Source organism: Bos javanicus, chromosome 8 (genome assembly GCF_032452875.1).
Source record: "Bos javanicus breed banteng chromosome 8, ARS-OSU_banteng_1.0, whole genome shotgun sequence".
In the NCBI taxonomy this organism is placed as follows: domain Eukaryota; kingdom Metazoa; phylum Chordata; class Mammalia; order Artiodactyla; family Bovidae; genus Bos; species Bos javanicus.
This window is the reverse complement of record NC_083875.1, coordinates 9,568,038-9,586,231: the sequence shown is the minus strand read 5'-3', so window position 1 is coordinate 9,586,231 and position 18,194 is coordinate 9,568,038. Positions and strand designations below refer to the sequence as shown.

Below are 18,194 nucleotides of genomic sequence, written 5' to 3'. Positions count from 1 at the left end.
ACACCACCGGGTGGTCTGCAGCCCTGAGGCTTTAGTCCAGTCCAGGGATGGTTCTGGGCCCAGCAGTGGGCCTGGACTCCCAGGACAGTGGCAGCAGTTACAAGACTCTTCAATTAGCTGGTGTCGCCAATATGACCTCCTGGAGAGGCTTGACCCTTTAGGAGAACGTGGGGGCCCACTCTCCAGCCCCCAACGAAATACTTTGCCATTTACCTTATAAATCCATGCCCTCCCCACCCAGAAGATAGAAATTTTAGCTCTCAACTTGAGCACAGGACACGGCACTAATCGCCAGGTAGTTTGTGTCTGTATTTGCATTGTTGCAAGTACATGGTTGAAGAGTTTTACTGTGTTTTTGTCAAGGAAGAAGACAGTAATAAAGTCTGAAGTGCATTAGACATTCATAAAACAAAACAAGAAGCAGCGTCAGTATCATCTTCTAAAGATTTTGAACGTGTTCCTCCGAGCCCCGCACCAAATCCCCTTCAGAATCTCTCCGAGAGTTGACTTTGACCCAGTCTTGCTCTAATTAACCTCCCTGCTCCTCAAGCACTGGGCTTTCAAGATAAATGGAAATCTATTCCTCGTCCTCACACGCCCTTGACTGAGGACACGTCACGGCCATCAGCCCAGGTCGTCCCCCTGGAGTGCGGCGCTTTGGAACGTGTGCCCACAGCGCCCAGCCAGCCAGACGGGAGGCACCCGCCTGCTGGGCCGGGCAGCAGATGTCCTTGTCAGACGGACAGACCCCTCCTGTCTCCTGCTCTGCTGGTGATCAATACTCTCAGTGCCCAGTCAATGAGAGATGGCTCTGTTTAGTCAGTTTGATTGTTTCTGTGGTGAAATGTGCCACCACTTTTGAAAAAAAAATTATAAATGCTTTTTAAAAAATATTTTTAATTATAAATTATAAATGCTCCTCACCCTCCAGTCTCATCTGACCTTTAGAATATGCTTCAGCAGTCTCAGGTTCTTTGGCCCCCGAGTACTTGCCTGAGCAGAGTGTCAATGGGAAGCTGCCCTTGGTCTGCAGGACTAGAACTGCCCTTGCTTGGTTTTTAACACCTCCCCTGTTCTCTCCTTCTGGAATGGAAAGTAGCACACAGTATCTATTCTCTTATCCATAAAGCCGTATAGAGTCTGGAGGCTTTCAAAGAGTCTTTTTAAAAAATGGCAATGGGTGATGTAGAAATGAGAAGGAAAAATGGCTTCTTTCTTTGTACCATCTTTATGGTTTATTCACTGAGACCAGGAATAGCAGAATGATTTCATCACACATGCCTTTCCTGAGGAGTAAGAGACTCTGTGGGGTGCTAAGTCCAGACGAGATTTTGTGGTCATAGTCGGGGAATTGTGAAAGTGTGCTGGGATTGATTAATGATGTCTGCCATGGACGTGGACGTGGAGGAGAGGTACATGTGTGCCGTGTGTTTGCCAGTCCTGACTCAGATCTTGGGTAAAGCAAGTCCACATGTAGATGCTGATACAAGCCTGACAGTTGTGTGTATTGTGTGCCAGGCACTCTTCTCAGTGCCTTACATATATTAACTCCTTTGATTCTCAGAGCAACCCGTGAGGTAGGTACGGATGAGGAAATGGAAGCACAGAGAGGCTGCGTTGCTGAGCCAAGGTCATACGACTAGGCAGCGGGAGAGCTGAGATTCAGGGTCAGACAGTTTTATCGCAGAGTCCAGGTCCTTAGCCCTAGATTCTGCACTCTTTATCCTTGGCTAATGCTGTGTCTTTGCTCTCCAGGGAGTGATGTAAGGCTCAGCTGTGGTTCAGAAAAAGATGCAAGATCAAGTTTAGAGCCTTGTTATCTTTGGGCTTCAGGCTGTAGAATGAAAGATAAGACAGAGTCCTGGAGAGCCTGGGCAGTGAGGAGGGAGTTGCTTATGAACTTCCTCCTTCCTCTCTGGGTAGCATGTCCAGTCTTTCCACTTCTACCTTCTCAGACGGGAGAAGGTGGTTTGGAAGGGAAGAGGAATGCTGTTTAGGGACTGGAACAGAGGAGTTCCTTGGTCTCCAGGCCATCCGACTGGGGAGACTTTCTGAGTGGCCTTTTTCAATGATCATTTATGTATAAGGGACACATGTGTGTGTATGTAGAGATACATCAGTGTATCAAATAATGATCTTTCCTAATGGCTAAAGAGGGACTTTTTAGTACCTTAGTAGTTTGTTTCCCTTCATTAATTTAGCAGCTATTCATTAAACACCTATGTTGGGTCTTACAATGTGCGGAAACTGTGGGAACCATGAACCCATATGAGCCCTGCCTTCTCTGAGCTTGTAGTCTACTCGCTGAAATAATGACTAAGTGTAGGGTGCAGCTCTGACTGTAGTCGAGGGAATGAGGGGTGGAGGTGGCCAGACCACATGGGTTTTTGAAGCTGCATTGAAGAGTTCTGATTTCTGCCTATGAGCAGTGGGAAGCCATGGAAAGTGGGGGAGAGGACCAGGGACTTGGTGTTATATAATCAGTTAAAAGATAATTGTGATGATAATGGGAAGAATGAATTGGAGAGGGGATATGGAAGAGCTGGAGGTGCTTGTAAGGGTCCAGGGCAGAGGCCATAAGAGTTGGGACGAGGGTGGTTTGGGTGGTGAAGGGAAGAAGTGAAAGGATTCTAAAGCTATCTGAAAGGCAAAATTAGCCAGATTTGGTGATGGATTAGGTATGCGTAGCAAGGGAGAGAGAATGGGCAAGGATGCCCCGAAAGTAGGAGTATGTGGTCCTATTCCCAGGGGTAGGGATGCTGGAAGAGGGTCAGGTTTGGTGAGGAAGGTCATCCTGCATTGGAAGTGCTTTAGAGCTGTGCCCAAGGAGATGTCAAATAAGCCACAATGTTTATGGAAGCCATGTAGTGGTTTGGCTGGCTATACATATGTCCTGATGGACTGTCCTGGGACACTAAGTGCTGCAGAAAAAATTTTAGAAATCTACAGCTTTGTTGACTTCGAAAAATTCAAACAAACATTTTCATCTGGGAAGTAAGAATCTAACAATGACAAAGACAACTGATAAATATCTTGCATAATATTCATAGTTATTTTTGGTTTTGCATATTTCTCTGCCAGTCTTTTCCCACAAGCATTCATATTTTTGTTAGCCGTCATTATAGTCTGCATTCAGTATGTAATAGCATTGTTTTCACTTACTACTATCCCAAATATTTTTTCACATTTCTATTTCTCTCTCAAATACTGTGTTTAAAATGTTACATGATATTCCATGCTTGTGATAAATTATGAATGATAATTTTCTATGTTTTGATAATGTTTGATAATGATAATGTTTCTCTGTTTTTGGATATTTAGTTGATATAAAGATTTATTACCAGTAGTACATGAGTAAATATTATGTCTACCACCTTTTTTTTTTCTCTCGCATTTTTCTTTAAATTCTCATGAGTGAGCTTAGTGGGTTAGCCTTTGAATGGGATTATAGCTCTTTGATATATGTTTTAATACCTCTGACAGGGGCTCTGGGGTCCTAACTATAGAATAGAGCTGTGAGTTCCTCGTGGAGCCTCACCACCTTCCTTTGGATTCAGTAACCAATGATCCTACCATTGTCTGAACACTGTCCAAGGTGCCACGGCCACCTGTGACCTTACCTCCTGCATCTGCTGGAGGGGCCAGTTAGTGCCTTGAGACTGTAAGGCTCGTGAGCCAGGTTCAGCCTGGTTCCTCCCCTTCACCCAGTTCTTCTGTTCCTCAAACAGTACACCGTTGCTTAGGAACCTGTGGAGGCCCCTGAAATGATGGAAGAGAGGAAGGAATCGACTAACCTAGACTGAACCGTATCAGCCTCCAGGCTGTGGTCTGTGGTGTGGTGCCACGGCGGCTGTGGTGTAGCTGTGGTGCTCCGGCGGCTGCCTAGGGTCTTGTGGGTTTGGATGGGAATCTCAAGACCTTTTATGATCAGGTGCCTGCCTGCCAATCTATCCTTAAGTGCCGCTGCTTCTCAACACATCACCTTTACTTGCCTGGACTAGTCTGTCCTCTGGCCCAGGACAGTGTCTTGGCTGCATCGACTTCTGGCTCTCACTCAAGTTGCTCCCTCACCTTCTGCTTTTCTGAGTCCTAGTCCTCCTTTTAGACTCGACACTAACTGTAATTTCCCCAGGTTCCTGGCTCCACCTTGCAGCTGACTGTCCCTCTGCTGCAAACTCTTCCAGTACCTTTAGTCCCCACTCCAGGACTTAGCACATCATTGTGAACTTGCTTTTGAAATTTTACCTCTTGAAGATAATTGTACACTCCTCATAAAGGCAAGAATCATGTCAGTCTCCACCCAACTCTGCCAAAGCCCTCAGTACCTAGCTTTAGTGCTGAGCCCTGTGCCAGAGCTCAGTAAATCTAATGTGACCCATTAGATCAAAATATCCATGCGTCATGATGCAGTGTCAAAGTGTTTTCGATGTAAATGTCCATGTTCCCAAATTGCTAAGTATCAAATTAGGCTACTCGTAGATGGGCCATACTCAGATCTTCTCTTACCTGGTTTTGGTTTGGGAGCTATGAGAGTAAGTTAAGGCTGGAAAACCATAAGCCGGTCACTTTTAATTTCTAAGTCCTTGATATGCATTCAGGTGGAAGGGTGACTGGCGGATGTGATGAGGCTGGATGAGGGGTAGTAGGAAGCAGTGAAATGAAGGTCTGTCTGGTCTTTAAGAAGGCAAGTGTCATTGGCCCCTGAAATGGTGCTTGACTTGCGAAATGATGCTGTCTGCAGGGTTACCCTGTTGTCTTTTTATTATGGTTATTTTAATACTTCTGCGTTTATTTCTTTGGTTGTGTTGGGTTTTAGCTGCAGCGTATCTTTGTTGTGTCATGCGGGATCGTTTGTTGTAGTGCACAGACTCTGTAGTTGTGGCACACAGGCTGCATTGCTCCTCAGCATGTGGGATCCTAGTTCTGCAACCAGGGTCCTCACCTGCATCCCCTGCTTGGCAAGGCAAATTCTTAACCACTGAACCACTAAGGAAGTCCCTACCCTGTAGTCTTTACAGCTTACTTCTGATCATCAGCAATCCTCAGGGAGAGCCACCGCAGTTCACCCCGAGCCCCACGCTCCCTTTGTTCTCCAGGGCATGTCCTGGCACAGAGGGACCCTCTGGCCGGGAGTCAGGAGCTTCCAGGCCGGCTGGCTTTGCCACCCCCAGCTGCACGGCTCTGCACATACTCGGGCCTGGGAGTGCTCACTGGTGAAATGCCATGCCCGAATGAGGCCATCTCTGGGCTTTTTTGTAACTGAGATTAAAAAAAAATAATAATTGAAACTCTCTTAAGAGGGTGAACTTTAGTGCTGTTTCTAACTAAAAATGAGAAATAGGCTCTCTGACACATTTAATGACATGTGTTAGTATGTGTGTAGAACTTTACACTTAACTTGATTTTCTTTCTTTCTTTCTTTTTTTCTAGCCAAACATCATGTCAATGGCAACAGAACAGTTGAACCTTTCCCAGAGGGAACACAGATGGCTGTATTTGGTAAGATATCAATTCTGAAAGAAAACCCAAATTGTGTGCAAAGACTCGTGCCAAATTTCTGAGTTTTAGCAAGTGTCCTCAGGGCTTCAAAATCTGGGCTCTTCTAGATATTTACAAGTTGTTGCAGCCAAAAAATTATCGAGTTCTTAGTATTTCTGGGATCAGAAAAGCTTATTCTATAGAATTTAGTATGCTTTCCTTCCTCACTTTGCAAGTCAAATATCAAACTGTATATTTACTATTCTTATGTCCACACTCTGAATTAACCTGATAATTTAGGAGTTGAGTTTTTCTTCCCTAGGAAAGATTTTTTCCGTATACACATATACATATATATATGTGCATGCTCAGTCTCTTCAGTCGTGTCCAACTCTTTGCGACCCCCTGGACTGTAGCCTGCCAGGCTCTTCTGTCCATGGGATTCTCCAGGCAGGAATACCGGAGTGGGTTGTCATTCTCTTCTCCAGGGGGTCTTCCTGAACCTAGGTCCTCTACATTGCAAACAGATTCTTTACTGTCTGAGCCACCGGGGAAGCCTATATGTATATATACATGTACTATACATACATATGTGTATGCATAAAAGCTGGGGTTCAAATAGCTTTGAGATGTTATTCCACAGAGATCAATCTAATTGAACAGTCTCTTTCTCCTCCATTATGAACTGAGCATATTCCTGTTTTTTGTTTGTTTGTTTCTCTGGTTCCTTCCCCTTAGCCTTTAGACACAGTCTCTGATCTCTTTCATCCTAAAGCCCTCAATTCCCCTGACTTCACACCCCCTCCAGCTTCCATCTCCCCTCTGGTCTTGATGGAAGTCTCCTGCAAGGGCTTTTGATGTAAAATTGCTTTAAGCACTGAAGTGTCTTTGAGCCAGAAATTAGCCTTCTGACAACAGTGTCTCTAAATTAGCATATTCAGGATAAAATGTTTCCCTAATCCCAGAGTTAGTCATCACTGATGATTAACCCTGGAGAGTTATGAAACAGGGACCCACTTCTGCCCAGGTGTTTGTAAATCTTGCTGTGTGTGGGCTGTCACCTTTTAAAATATACTGGTCAGTAATTAGAAGTTCTAATGCCCAGAAATTTAAATGCAGTATCTGGTTTTTGTAGAAAAAAGCATTTGTTGTCGTTCAGTCACTAAGTTGTGTCTGACTCTTTTCAACCACGTGGACTGGAGCATGCCAGGCTTCCCTGTCCTTCACTGTCTCCTGGAGTTTGCTCAAATTCACGTCTACTGAGTCGGTGATGCTGTCTAACCATTTCATCCTCTATCGCCCCCTTCTCCTTTTGCCTTCAGTCTTCCCAGAAGAAGGGAAAAAGTCGGCTCCAGTGAGTCGGCTCTTTGTGTTGGGTGGCAAAAATATTGGAGGTTTAACTTCAGTATCAGTCCTTCCTATGAATATTCAGGGTCGATTTTCTTTAAGATTGACTGATTTGATCTCCTTGCATTAATTATTAATATAAGGTGTGTGCTCACTGTTTGATTTGTTAAGTTTCCTCTGAGAAATTACATTCAATGACAGCATTTTTACTCAAGTCATAGGCCAAGCTGAGTGTCTGTTACCAGGGCACGAAAAGAGTCATGTAATTGTTCAAAGGGTTCTTTCGGTGTCTTTTAGCTTTGTGAACCCCCAGAAACTAGGTTAGAAACTAGGTTCCATGTCATACTGGGAAATGTGAAATGAGACTGACTGGTCATAGATTTCCTCCTGTCCTGATATTTTAGGAAAGACTCTTTCCCAAAGGACTAATAATGTTGTTGGCCACATAATTGAAAATATCAGTGCATAAAGCTCTGTAGCGGGATTATTATTACTATAAGTTTGTGAAAGGTTTGCTTTAGAGTGACTTCCCTAAAAATCCTAACCCAAGGCCTTCATTGTTTGACTGGGCAAGCAGCTCCCCCTCTCCCAGCCTCAGTTTTCTTAGCCATGGAGTGGGGAGGCTGATGGGGTTCCTCTGAGACTCTCCCCTTGGCTTCTGCATCTTCCGTACTCCAGGCTGTAGGCTCATCTGGCTGCAGGCTACCCTGGGAAGCCCACTGTGAATGGCCAAGGGGTGTGCTTTTAAAAGAAACAAATTGTGTACCTAACCTCTACCAGTGCAGAAATATACAGATTGTAAACCAGAATAACATCCCCTGACATCTGAGGAGTTTTGCTTTATTAGAACTGCAGTTTGCCTCTTCCAGGTGCTTAAATGAAGGCCTCTGCTTTGGTTAACTGCACGCAAACATTTGATATTTGTGCTTTCAAAACCATCCTCTCTTGATATAGCTTGTCCACCTGGTCTGCGCTGGGGAGTGGATGGGTTTTGGGGTGGGGTTCTGTCATTCAAGTTGTTTATAGTTGTACTGAAAAAGTAAGACTAACTGCAGCTTCTTGACACGTCTTGGGCATTTAGTCCTCACAGTACCTTGTAAAGCTGGTCGGAGTACATAATCCCCTTCTCAGAGAGCTCATATGATTTATCACAAGTCCCTCAGCCATAGAGATGATGGAGCTCAAATGTGAGCCTAGGTCTAACTGACCGGAAGTCCACACTCTTTTCCTCATGTCCCCGGACACTTGGCTCTGGTTACAGGAGTCCTGGGAGAGTCTGGTAGAGTCAGAATTGCCTTTCGGCTAGATCATCCATGCACAAAAGCATGATTTCCAGCCAAGTCAATTTAGCAAATTGATTTGTGAATTTCTGTGCATTTCCAGAGTGCTCTGAAGGACTCTTGAGACACAGCTTTTGCCGGGAAAATACTGCTTGGAGTGACATCTCCTACTATTTATCATTTCCCCCCATCTGATCTTAGTAGCAAGCATTAACGTGCAGGAGAATGTCTTACATCAACTTCCCTGCGAGGTCACCAAAGCAACAGTGGCATTGTGTACTCGTCCAAACTCATTCTTTAGCCTGGGAAGGCTTTAGTATTTTATGCCAACAGAGTATCAGCTATTCCTGTTTCATTATCTGTCAGTTAATCATTTGAATGGACCTTATGGAATGCTGTCTAAATAGAAACTTTTAAATTTAATCCACTCTGAAAATGCACTCCCATTAGCATTTAGCTTAGGATGGGTGATGTAAGGAAGGGTACAGTGAGGGTCAAGGGCAGGTTTCATTCTAAGAAATGTATGAATGTGTTATTATGTCAAGTGGCCAGACAATGTATGGACAGTTCCTTAAAAGCTGTTTCTGGCATGCAGTCTTCAAAGATTATTTTTAAGACAAGACGTTCATTTTTTTCAGGCTCTCTTTTGTGGCCCAGTTAGTTTTACCCTTGTCTTGTTTTTCTGTGATCACTGTTCTTTAACTTTTCATGGCTCTTTTCTTCCCTCCGCACTTTAGGACAATGATAATGAAGGTAATAGGCCTGCTCTCCCGGTGGGCTTCTCCTCGTCTGTGCGTGTTGCTCTCTTTCAAGTCAGTGGGAGCCCCTTTTTCACAGGCTGGGGAAGTGGACCCGAACATTTTGCAATTACTGAGTGTCTTTGTTCCTGGCGGCTGAGTGCCCAATGGCAGCCAGCCCTTTGATCACACCACAGCCCTGTGAAGTGGGCATCACTGGGCGCTTTTAGAGACGGAAAAACTGAGGCACCCAAAGATGAAAGAGATCTGGTCAAGTAAAGGGAGTGCTTCCTCTGGCACAAGGACATCCCCGTGACAGTTGCCCACATGCTGTGCCTGACTTTGAAGGGTCGTCTCCAGCTCTCCGTATCTTAGTGAAAGTGAACAGAGGACCCCTCCACCCAGGCAAAGAGCATGAGCCCCTGCCTCTGTAGTGGTCATTCTCAAGTATGGAACAGCTATTCAGTTTACTAAAGGTACTCCATCGTCAGGAAGAGGTATCATTTCCAAATAAGATAGGAATTTGTTCATTGAGAAGAGTGCAGAGAAATCAGGGGTGTGTGGGGCGCCAGCCTTAATATGTGAAGAGTTTTAGTGCAATCTGAAAAAGTGAGATACAGAGTTTTAAAACTTTCGAGTTCAATACTTGATCATAACACTTATTATCCAAACTCAGATACTTTGAGGAGTAAAAAGGGTGCTGTTAAAAAATGTTATGTATTTAAACATTTTTATTGGAATGTAGTTGCTTTATAATATTGTGTTACTTTCTGCTGCACAGCAAAGTGAATCAGCCACATGTACACATGTATCCCCTCTCTTTTGGATTTCCTTCCCATTTAGGTCACCATGACGCAGTGAGTAGAGTTCCCTGTGCTATACACACATACACGTACTCACACAAAAGAATCCTAATGAGAGTGTGTATTGTAAGCTATTGTGCCAAGAATAATAAACACATTGAGTAAAGTTGCATTGAAAAATAATGAACTTAGAGATATAAAAGGAAATAAAAATTCCAACACAGTAGCCTTCCCTTATGTACCACATAGAGTCAATACCAGTAGTTACATTAACTTCCAAGATTTTACTCAGTATACCTGGCTGTTGTTATATTCTTTCTAAATGCCTTGAAATGAATAGTTAGTTCATATTTATACCTGGCTATTGTTATATTCTTTTGAATGACCTGAAATGAACAGTTAATTCATATTTATACCTGGCTTATAGCACTTAAGTAAGAGATGGGGAATTATCTGATTATACCTTTGCAATTCTAATATTGTACTAGTACCGTCCAATGAGGCTTCCCTGGTAGCTCAATGGATAAAGAATCCGTCTGCAATGCAGGAGATATAGGACACGCAGGTTTGAACCCTGGGTCAGGAAGATCTCCTGGAGGAGGACATGGCAACCCACTCCAGTATTCTTGCTTAGAGAATCCCATGGACAGAGGAGCCTGGTGGGCTACAGTCCATGGTGTTGCACAGAGTCGTACACAACTGAGCAACTAACACACACTGTCCAGTGCTGTAGGGCAATGAACTCTTCATCAGTAGAGGTATTCAAATGGGAAATCAATTCTACCTAGTTGGGAAGTGGAAGTAAATAACTTTTAAGAGGTTTTCTTCTCAATTAATGAGAATTGTCTTTGTTTCAGAGTGTTAAACCATTTTGAAAAAAATTACTTCTAACTGTAAATTCTTTGGTGCTGTCATTTAGAAACCCCCATCTAGGCAGTTTGGTGAGAGGTAAAAATTCTGCAGTGAGAGGCTGCAGTGGTCAGGAAATGATAGATGACAAACAACAACAGCAGAAGTAGCTCAGGGAATTCTTAAGGTTATTCTGGGTTTTAGGCTCCCCCCAGCCTGGCAGATCAACATTCAGAAAACGAAGATCATGGCATCTGGTCCCATCAGTTCATGGCAAATAGATGGGGAAGCAGTGGAAACAGTGACAGACTTTATTTTGGGGGGCTCCAAAATCACTGCAGATGGTGACTGCAGCCATGAAATTAGAAGATACTTGCTCGTTGGAAGAAAAGATATGACCAACCTAGACAGCATATTAAAAAGCAGAGACATTACTTTACCAACAAAGGCCTGTCTAGCCAAAGCTATGGTTTTTCCAGTGGTCATGTATGGATGTGAGAGTTGGACTATAAAGAAACCTGAGCGCTGAAGAATTGATGCTTTTGAACTGTGGTGTTGGAGGAGACTCTTGAGAGTCCCTTGGACTGCAAGGAGATCCAAGCAGTCCATCCTAAAGGAAATCAATCCTGAATATTAATTGGAAGGACTGATGCTGAAGCCGAAACTCCAATACTTTGGTCACCTGATGCGAAGAATTGACTCATTTGAAAAGACCCTGATGCTGGAAAAGATTGAAGGTGGAAGGAGAAGGGGATGACAGAGGATGAGATGGTTGGATGGCATCAGCAACTCGGTGGACATGAGTTTGAGTAAGCTCCGGGAGTTGGTGACGGACAGGGAAGCCTGGCATGCTTCAGTCCATGGGGTCACAAAGAGTTGGATACGACTGAGCGACTGAACTGAACTGATCCTGGCAGGGATAGCTCTGGAAACTCAAACTACTACAAAACCTGTTTTCTGTGTCCTAGTCTTTTGGGCTCTTCAAACAAGAGGAAGCAAAAGACAACCCAAGACATCATGAGAATGTACTGTGATCTTGTTACACTTCTCTGTTTCTAGCCACAGAGCCAAGAATTTGCTAAACTCTTTCCCAACTAGCTGTGTGGGAGGACTGATCGCAGAGCAGGGGCCAGTGGCTGTCAGAGGCCCATAGACATGCCCCACCTCAGGGGACACACCTTCTGTAGGAGAAGGGCTCATTGTCTGTAAGATGAACCAATCATAAGATATCTGCAACCCCCTCCCCACCCCGAATTGAATCAGAGGTGATTTTTGAAACAGCCACAGTTATTTTGTCTCCTGGCCAAGAACACAGCATTGAAAGCAGCAGGCAATATGTCAGACTTCAAAGGAAAAATATATTGGTGTCTCGTTGGCCAGGATCCAACATTATGTTGGTAAATAATCAAATCCCGGTGTGGCATATTTCTCCCTGAACCTTGACTGAAAACTATGGAAGACTATTCTGTGAGCTGTGGAGCGGCAGTCACTCATTCCAAGGAAAAGGCCAGGAAGAATGACTTTGAAATGTGTTTATAATTAACCAAACAATCTAAATTCACAAGATGGTTAGAACAGCAGGCTGCTCACTGGTGCGAACTTCTGAAGTGAGGAGGCACTTGGGGAAGCCAAAATAGGCCTTCCCCAGGGTAATCTGAGACACCTTTAAGGGACATGTAGCTGGTCATGTGGAGACATGCTTTAAGACACATTTTATTTTATGTGTCTTTTGCATGTGTGTAATGATCTCAGCTTTCATTTCCTTTTTGAGTGTGGAAAGGTCAAATAACAGGGGCAAGGCGGGGAGAGACTTTTCAAAGTGCCATGTTGAAAATTCCTTTTCTTGTGTGTGGCACTGCCCAGGATTGTCCTGGCCCTGGTCCTGGTCCAGAAGGCACAGGCGTGGTGTCGGAGACGCCCGTCCTGGGGTGGGGAGGGTGAGAGCATGGCGGCTGGAGGTGGGTGGGGATTTCTGTGTCTGGAGAAAGCAACTGCACCCTTGGTAGGAAGCAGTGGGTCAAGTACTGTCTGATAAAGTAACCCTTGATTGGTCTGGAGATCACGTATCCATCAACCCCAACCACGTGGAACACTTGTAAGAACCAGAAAGTAAGCACACCCTCCCACCAAAAGTTGCAGAGAAGTCCCTGAAGAACTCAGAATTCACAGACATCTTTGGAGTTAGGTGATGGGCTTCCCCAATAGCTCAGACGGTCAAGAATCTGCCTGCAATGCAGGAGACCCAGGTTTGATGCCTGGGTGGGGAAGATCCCCTGGAGCAGGGAATGGCAACCCACTCCAGTATTTGTGCCTGGAGAATCCCACAGACAGAGGAGCCTGGCAGGCTACAGTCCATGGGGTCACAAAGAGTCGGACACGACTGAGTGACTGAGCATGAGCCCTGTTATTTCTTTCAGTGGAGTTTTAAAAAATGCTTAATTTTTCATTCTTTATTATGAAAAATCTCAACCATGTGTAAAAGTAGACTAATATAGTGAAGCTTCACTAACTCAGCTTCAGCAGTTGTCACTCAGGGATAATGTGCTTCATCTCTGTTCCTACTCACTCTCTCTTCTCCATCCCAGGTTGTTTCACAGCAAATCTCAGGTATCATATCATTTCATCCCAGGAATAGTTAGGCACGTATCTCTTTCTAAGAGCAGATTTTAAGAAAACGTACCACAATGCCATTATCATACCTCAAAAAATAGTTCCATAATATCATCAAATATCCCATGAGTGCGTATTTCTACTCTTGTCTTATAAATGTTTTTTCAAACCATCCCTTTGAATCAAGATCCAAATAGAGTCCATATACTGCAATTGATTTAGTCTCTTTTGGTCTATAAATTCACCCTTCTATCTATTTTTCCTTATAATTTATTTGTTTAAAAAACTAGATCATTTATTCTGGTACTGTCTCCTTCAGCCTGGATTGCATGAACATGCTTGTAAAGCCTCTGTATTTTCTGCAAATCGGAAATTAGAAGACTGATCAGAATCCATAGCTGGGGTGCGTAAGCATCCAGGAGACATTGAATAACTGGTTCTCTCTCTTTTGGTGAAGTCAGCAGCCCCTAATGATCATTGTCTTAATCTGTTATTTTATTAGAAGCTGCAAGATGGTGGTATTTAAATTCTTGCATTCCCCTTTATTTATGACCTAGAATATTTCTAAAAAAAGAAACTTCCCTTTATCAACAATTTGGTTACCTTGACCTCCAGTTGATTAGGAAAGCAACTTCGTTTTTTTCCCTATGTTTACTGTTTTGCTCCATGTATCTGAATATGGATTAAATGTATATTCATGAGTCAGAAGCATGTATAAGTATAGTTGCTTAAGTCAAAAGTGATTTAACAAGTGATGGAAACCTCTTTAATTGGACTGAATGACCATTTTCACTTGGGCATTTAATCAACCTATTAAAACTTGTAACCATTTGGTCAAACATTTGAAAATATAATCACAGTAGACAGATTGCCTCAACAGATTTGGGTAAAACAAAGAAACAGGCACACAGTCAGGTGGCAGAAGCAAAGCTGGATCTGAGGGGCCACCATCTTCTCTCCAGTTCTCGCCCCAGATCTTGTGACCAGATGCTCCTGGGCATGTCCCAGTCCTGAACTTCCACAGCCCAGGGTGTAAAATCAACTCCAGAGAGGGCCTAAGGGCTCGGGGCTGGCTGGCTTCTAGAGGTGACATGCTTTCAGAATATCAAAATGATGACAATGTATGAGGATCCAAGCAGTGACAAAGCCTTCCCAGGAATGCTGCCCACTGCAAAGACTAACAGCTGGGCTCTCTCACCTGGAGCTCTTTTTTATGTTTTTGGCTTAATATTGTGACTGTGTTAGAGGTAACAGGAGACATATTTATCAGGGTGCGTTTTCTCTGCTTTCCAGTTTTTACAGACAGAGTAGGTAAAACCGTCTGTGATTCTCACTGCCAAATATTTTGAAATTCAAGAAGGGAAGCTATTTACTGACTCATTTTTGGTCTCATTTTATTTTTATTATTTATTATTTAATATGTTTTTTGGTAAGTTGTCTCAAATTCTTCTTTTGGAATAATGCTGTGTATAAGTAAAGTAAATAAAAGTAAAGTAATTCCTATGAATGAAATTTCTTATGCCCAATGCAACAGTTTTTTTTGTTGTTGTTGTTGTTTTGTTTTTTTAAGGGCAAGGAAATATAGCACAGGGAGCTTAGCCAGTACTCTGTGATGACCTAGAAGGGTGGGACGGGAGGTGGGTGGGAGGGAGGTCCAAGAGGGTGTGTATGTATATATACATATGTATATATGTATCGGAGAAGGCAATGGCACCTCACTCCAGAACTCTTGCCTGGAAAATCCCATGGACGGAGGAGCCTGGAAGGCTGCAGTCCATGGGGTCGCTGAGGGTCGGACATGACTGAGCGACTTCACTTTCACTTTTCACTTTCATGCATTGGAGAAGGAAATGGCAACCCACTCCAGTGTTCTTGCCTGGAGAATCCCAGGGACGGGGAGCCTGGTGGGCTGCTGTCTATGGGGTCGCACAGCTGATTCATGTTGTCATACAGCAGTAACTAACACAATATTATTAAACCATCATGTGTGTGTGTTAGTCGTTCAGTCATGTCCAACTCTTTGTGACCCTATGGATTGTAGCCTGCTAGGCTCCCCTGTCCATGGAATTCTCCAGGCAAGAATACTGGAGTGGGTAACCATTCCCTTCTTCAGGGGATCTTCCCGACCCAGGAATCGAACCCAGGTTTTCTGCATTGCAGGCAGACTGTTTACCATCTGAGCCACTGAAGGGCATCCAGGTATGGCTCTGGGCAGAACCTGGAGGGAACACAGTTCTTGAAATAAGGGAAACAAACTTGGTAAGCACCACACTGAACCAGCCTTTTCCCTGAGGGCACTTCTAAAAGTTCACAGTTGCTTATTTAAAAGAGTAAGAGCAAGCAGGCGAATAGAAAGTGTCTCCCTTACTAGGCTGAAGGGGCAGAGTCTAAGGGCGGCTAGAGTACCGGTAAGTCAGTGGGAAACATTCCATAAGGAAGGAGTAATAGAAAAAAACAAACAAAAGAGATTAATAGTTAAAGGAAAAAAGTCAATAGAAGCAGACCAAGAGATGAGTCCGATGTTTAAATTAGCAGACGAGGATCAAAAATAGATATTATAAATACATGAAGCAATTTACAGGAAAAAGATGGACAGAGTGGGGTAATAGAGTAATATCAACAGAGAAATGTAAACTATAAAATAATGAAATAGAATTTCTAGGACTGAAAAACACAGCATCTGAAATTTAAAGATCTATTACTGGATTATCTTAACAGGAGATTGGACTTTACATTAGAAGTGATCAGTAAACTTGAAGACAAGTCAATAGAAATTATCTACACAAAAGGACAGAGAGAAAAAATAATTTAAAAAAATGAAGAGAGCCTTGGTAATTATGAGACCATGTCAGTTGGTCTAATGTATGTGTAATTGGAGTGTCAGAAGGAGCCCAGAGAGAGATACTGGGGCAGAAATACATGTTTGAGGAAATAATAGCCATAAATTTGATGAAATATTATTGGGAGGTAGTCAAGATAAATGCCAAAACTGGAGAGTCAAACGCAAGGCTCAAATCAGGACCAAGGAATAAAGTTTTGCGTGGGCATAAAGACTTAGTGATGGAACAGCAACAACAGCAAAGATTAATAAACATGGATGCATATACAGTGGGGAGGATCTGTTTTTCTCAAAGGCCACCCGTTTCCCCATTTCACTCTCTTAACTCCTTCTGGAAGGCGTTGTTCCCCCTTCTCTGGTTCCATGGTGACAGTGTGTTGAGATGGACTCAGACTTGGGTTCAGATCCTAGCTCTCCTTCTCACTAGGAAATCATTGCAATCTGCATCCTGGAATCATCATTTATTAAATGAAAATAATGATAACTTTTTCACAGGGCAGGTCTCAATGGTATAGACTACGTGCATTTTATAGAGTCACAATGGCCATATCATCGTAGGCACTCAACAAATAATAATTTCTTTCTTCTGCTAAACTGAATCCTCATTGTGGTTAGCTGGCATCACTACCCACCCAGTTAGCCAGGTTAAGGAAATTGTGCTTTATCTTAAGGGCAACAAGAACCATAGAGATGCTTTTCACCAACTGTCCTCCCACCAACTGTACCATACCATTCCTTCTTGATGAAGTGGAATGATCCAGGCTGACCTGAGCCTCCCTTTAATGTTTTTCTGTTTCTCAGGAAAGATAAGAAGACGGTCCGATTGTACTTCGTGGTTGCAGATTATCTGGGCGGCCTTTCAGGAAAATTCCTTTATCTGGAGTTTCTTTTCCGCCTCCACGTGTCCTACATTTTCTCTTAGGATTCAGCTAGAACTGAAGGCCTTCTGCTGTGTTAATCAGCACCCACTGGCAAATGTCATGTTCATTTGTTCACAGAAATTCCATCAATCTCTCACCCACTGTAGAAGGGAAAACAAATTTGCAAGTGCCTACAGAAGGCATGGCCCATGAACAGACATATCTAGGAAATAGAGTAATACTAAAGGATGCTTCCTAGGAAAACTGAATACTATTTTTTTTTTTTCTTAAGGCTTTCTTTTCTTTGCCCCGGCGAGCTGTTGAACATATTTGTCAGGCCCTGATAAAATGGACCGCTCACTCTAACCTGGCTTGGTCTCCAGCCTTGTGTTCACCTTCACAGGAAGAGGATGTTTCTCCTGAATCGGTGCAGCTGTCCATCTGTCATCGATTTTCCTCTAGTCCAGCTAGCAACCACTTGCTTTCCAGCAGCTGGGAGGACCATGATGCTTCCAATGAGCTGGTTTGTGAAGCCTATAGGCTTTCCATTGCTGACATGGCCAGGGTCATCCTGTCCGGGGCACCACTGCCTCATCAGCCCATTCCTGGGGAGTGGTTGTGGCTCCACTGTCCTTGAAGGGGCCCAGACGCACTGTGCACACTCTGAGGAAAGCACATGGTGAGCAGATTCAGAAATCTGTGTAGTGAGGAAAAGATGAAGATGCTTGTAATCAGCTTGCAAGAGGAGGTTCATGGAGTTACCAGAGCCTGCAGATGGCCAAAGGGTTGAAAAGTTGTCCTGAGGAAGAGGGGCTAAATTTGTCCTGTATGACCTCACAGGAGAGCATCAGAGCGAAGGAGGGAGCACTCTAGGGTTTTGGCTCAGTGGAGGAAAGAGCTTCCTAAATGTCGTTAGATCTACAGGGGTGGACTGGACTGCTTCAAGTTTAATGGCAGTTCAACTGTTTGCCATGATGCTGAGGAATGTGTTAATAATATTAATAGCAGGGTCTTGGGACTTCCCTGGTGGTCCAGTGGTTGAGACTTCGCTTTCCAATGCAAGGGTTGCAGGTTCTATCCCTGGTCAGGGACCTAAGAGCCCACATGTCCTGGGGCTAAAAAAAAAACACAACATAAAACAGAAGCAGTATTGTAAAAGATTCAGTGAAGACTTTAAAAATAGTCTGCGTTAAAAAAAAATCTTAAAAAAAAATACCAGCAGGGCCTTTAAGCTACGTGAGAGATCAGGTCCCTTACAACCTTGGAATTCTCATTCTTGAATCCTCTTGGTGAATAAAGATCTACTGCTCTTCAGAGGCTATTCCCAGGGTAGAGGGTGAAACACAGCAACGTGTAGAAAGACCTGGGAGCTGCATTCATCATGGAACAGC

General features: G+C 43.7%; 1 protein-coding gene across 4 annotated transcripts in view; it reads left to right on the top strand.

Annotated features, from left to right (window-relative positions):
- The window catches only part of MSRA (methionine sulfoxide reductase A), a 385,719-nt gene that overhangs the window by 156,083 nt on the left and 211,442 nt on the right, over positions 1 to 18,194 (top strand). For all 4 annotated transcript variants that reach the window (XM_061425037.1, XM_061425039.1, XM_061425040.1 and 1 more), the window contains exon 2: positions 5,431 to 5,499. In XM_061425037.1, coding sequence (XP_061281021.1) covers positions 5,431 to 5,499 — 69 coding nt within the window. The remainder of the gene's footprint in view (positions 1 to 5,430; positions 5,500 to 18,194) is intronic.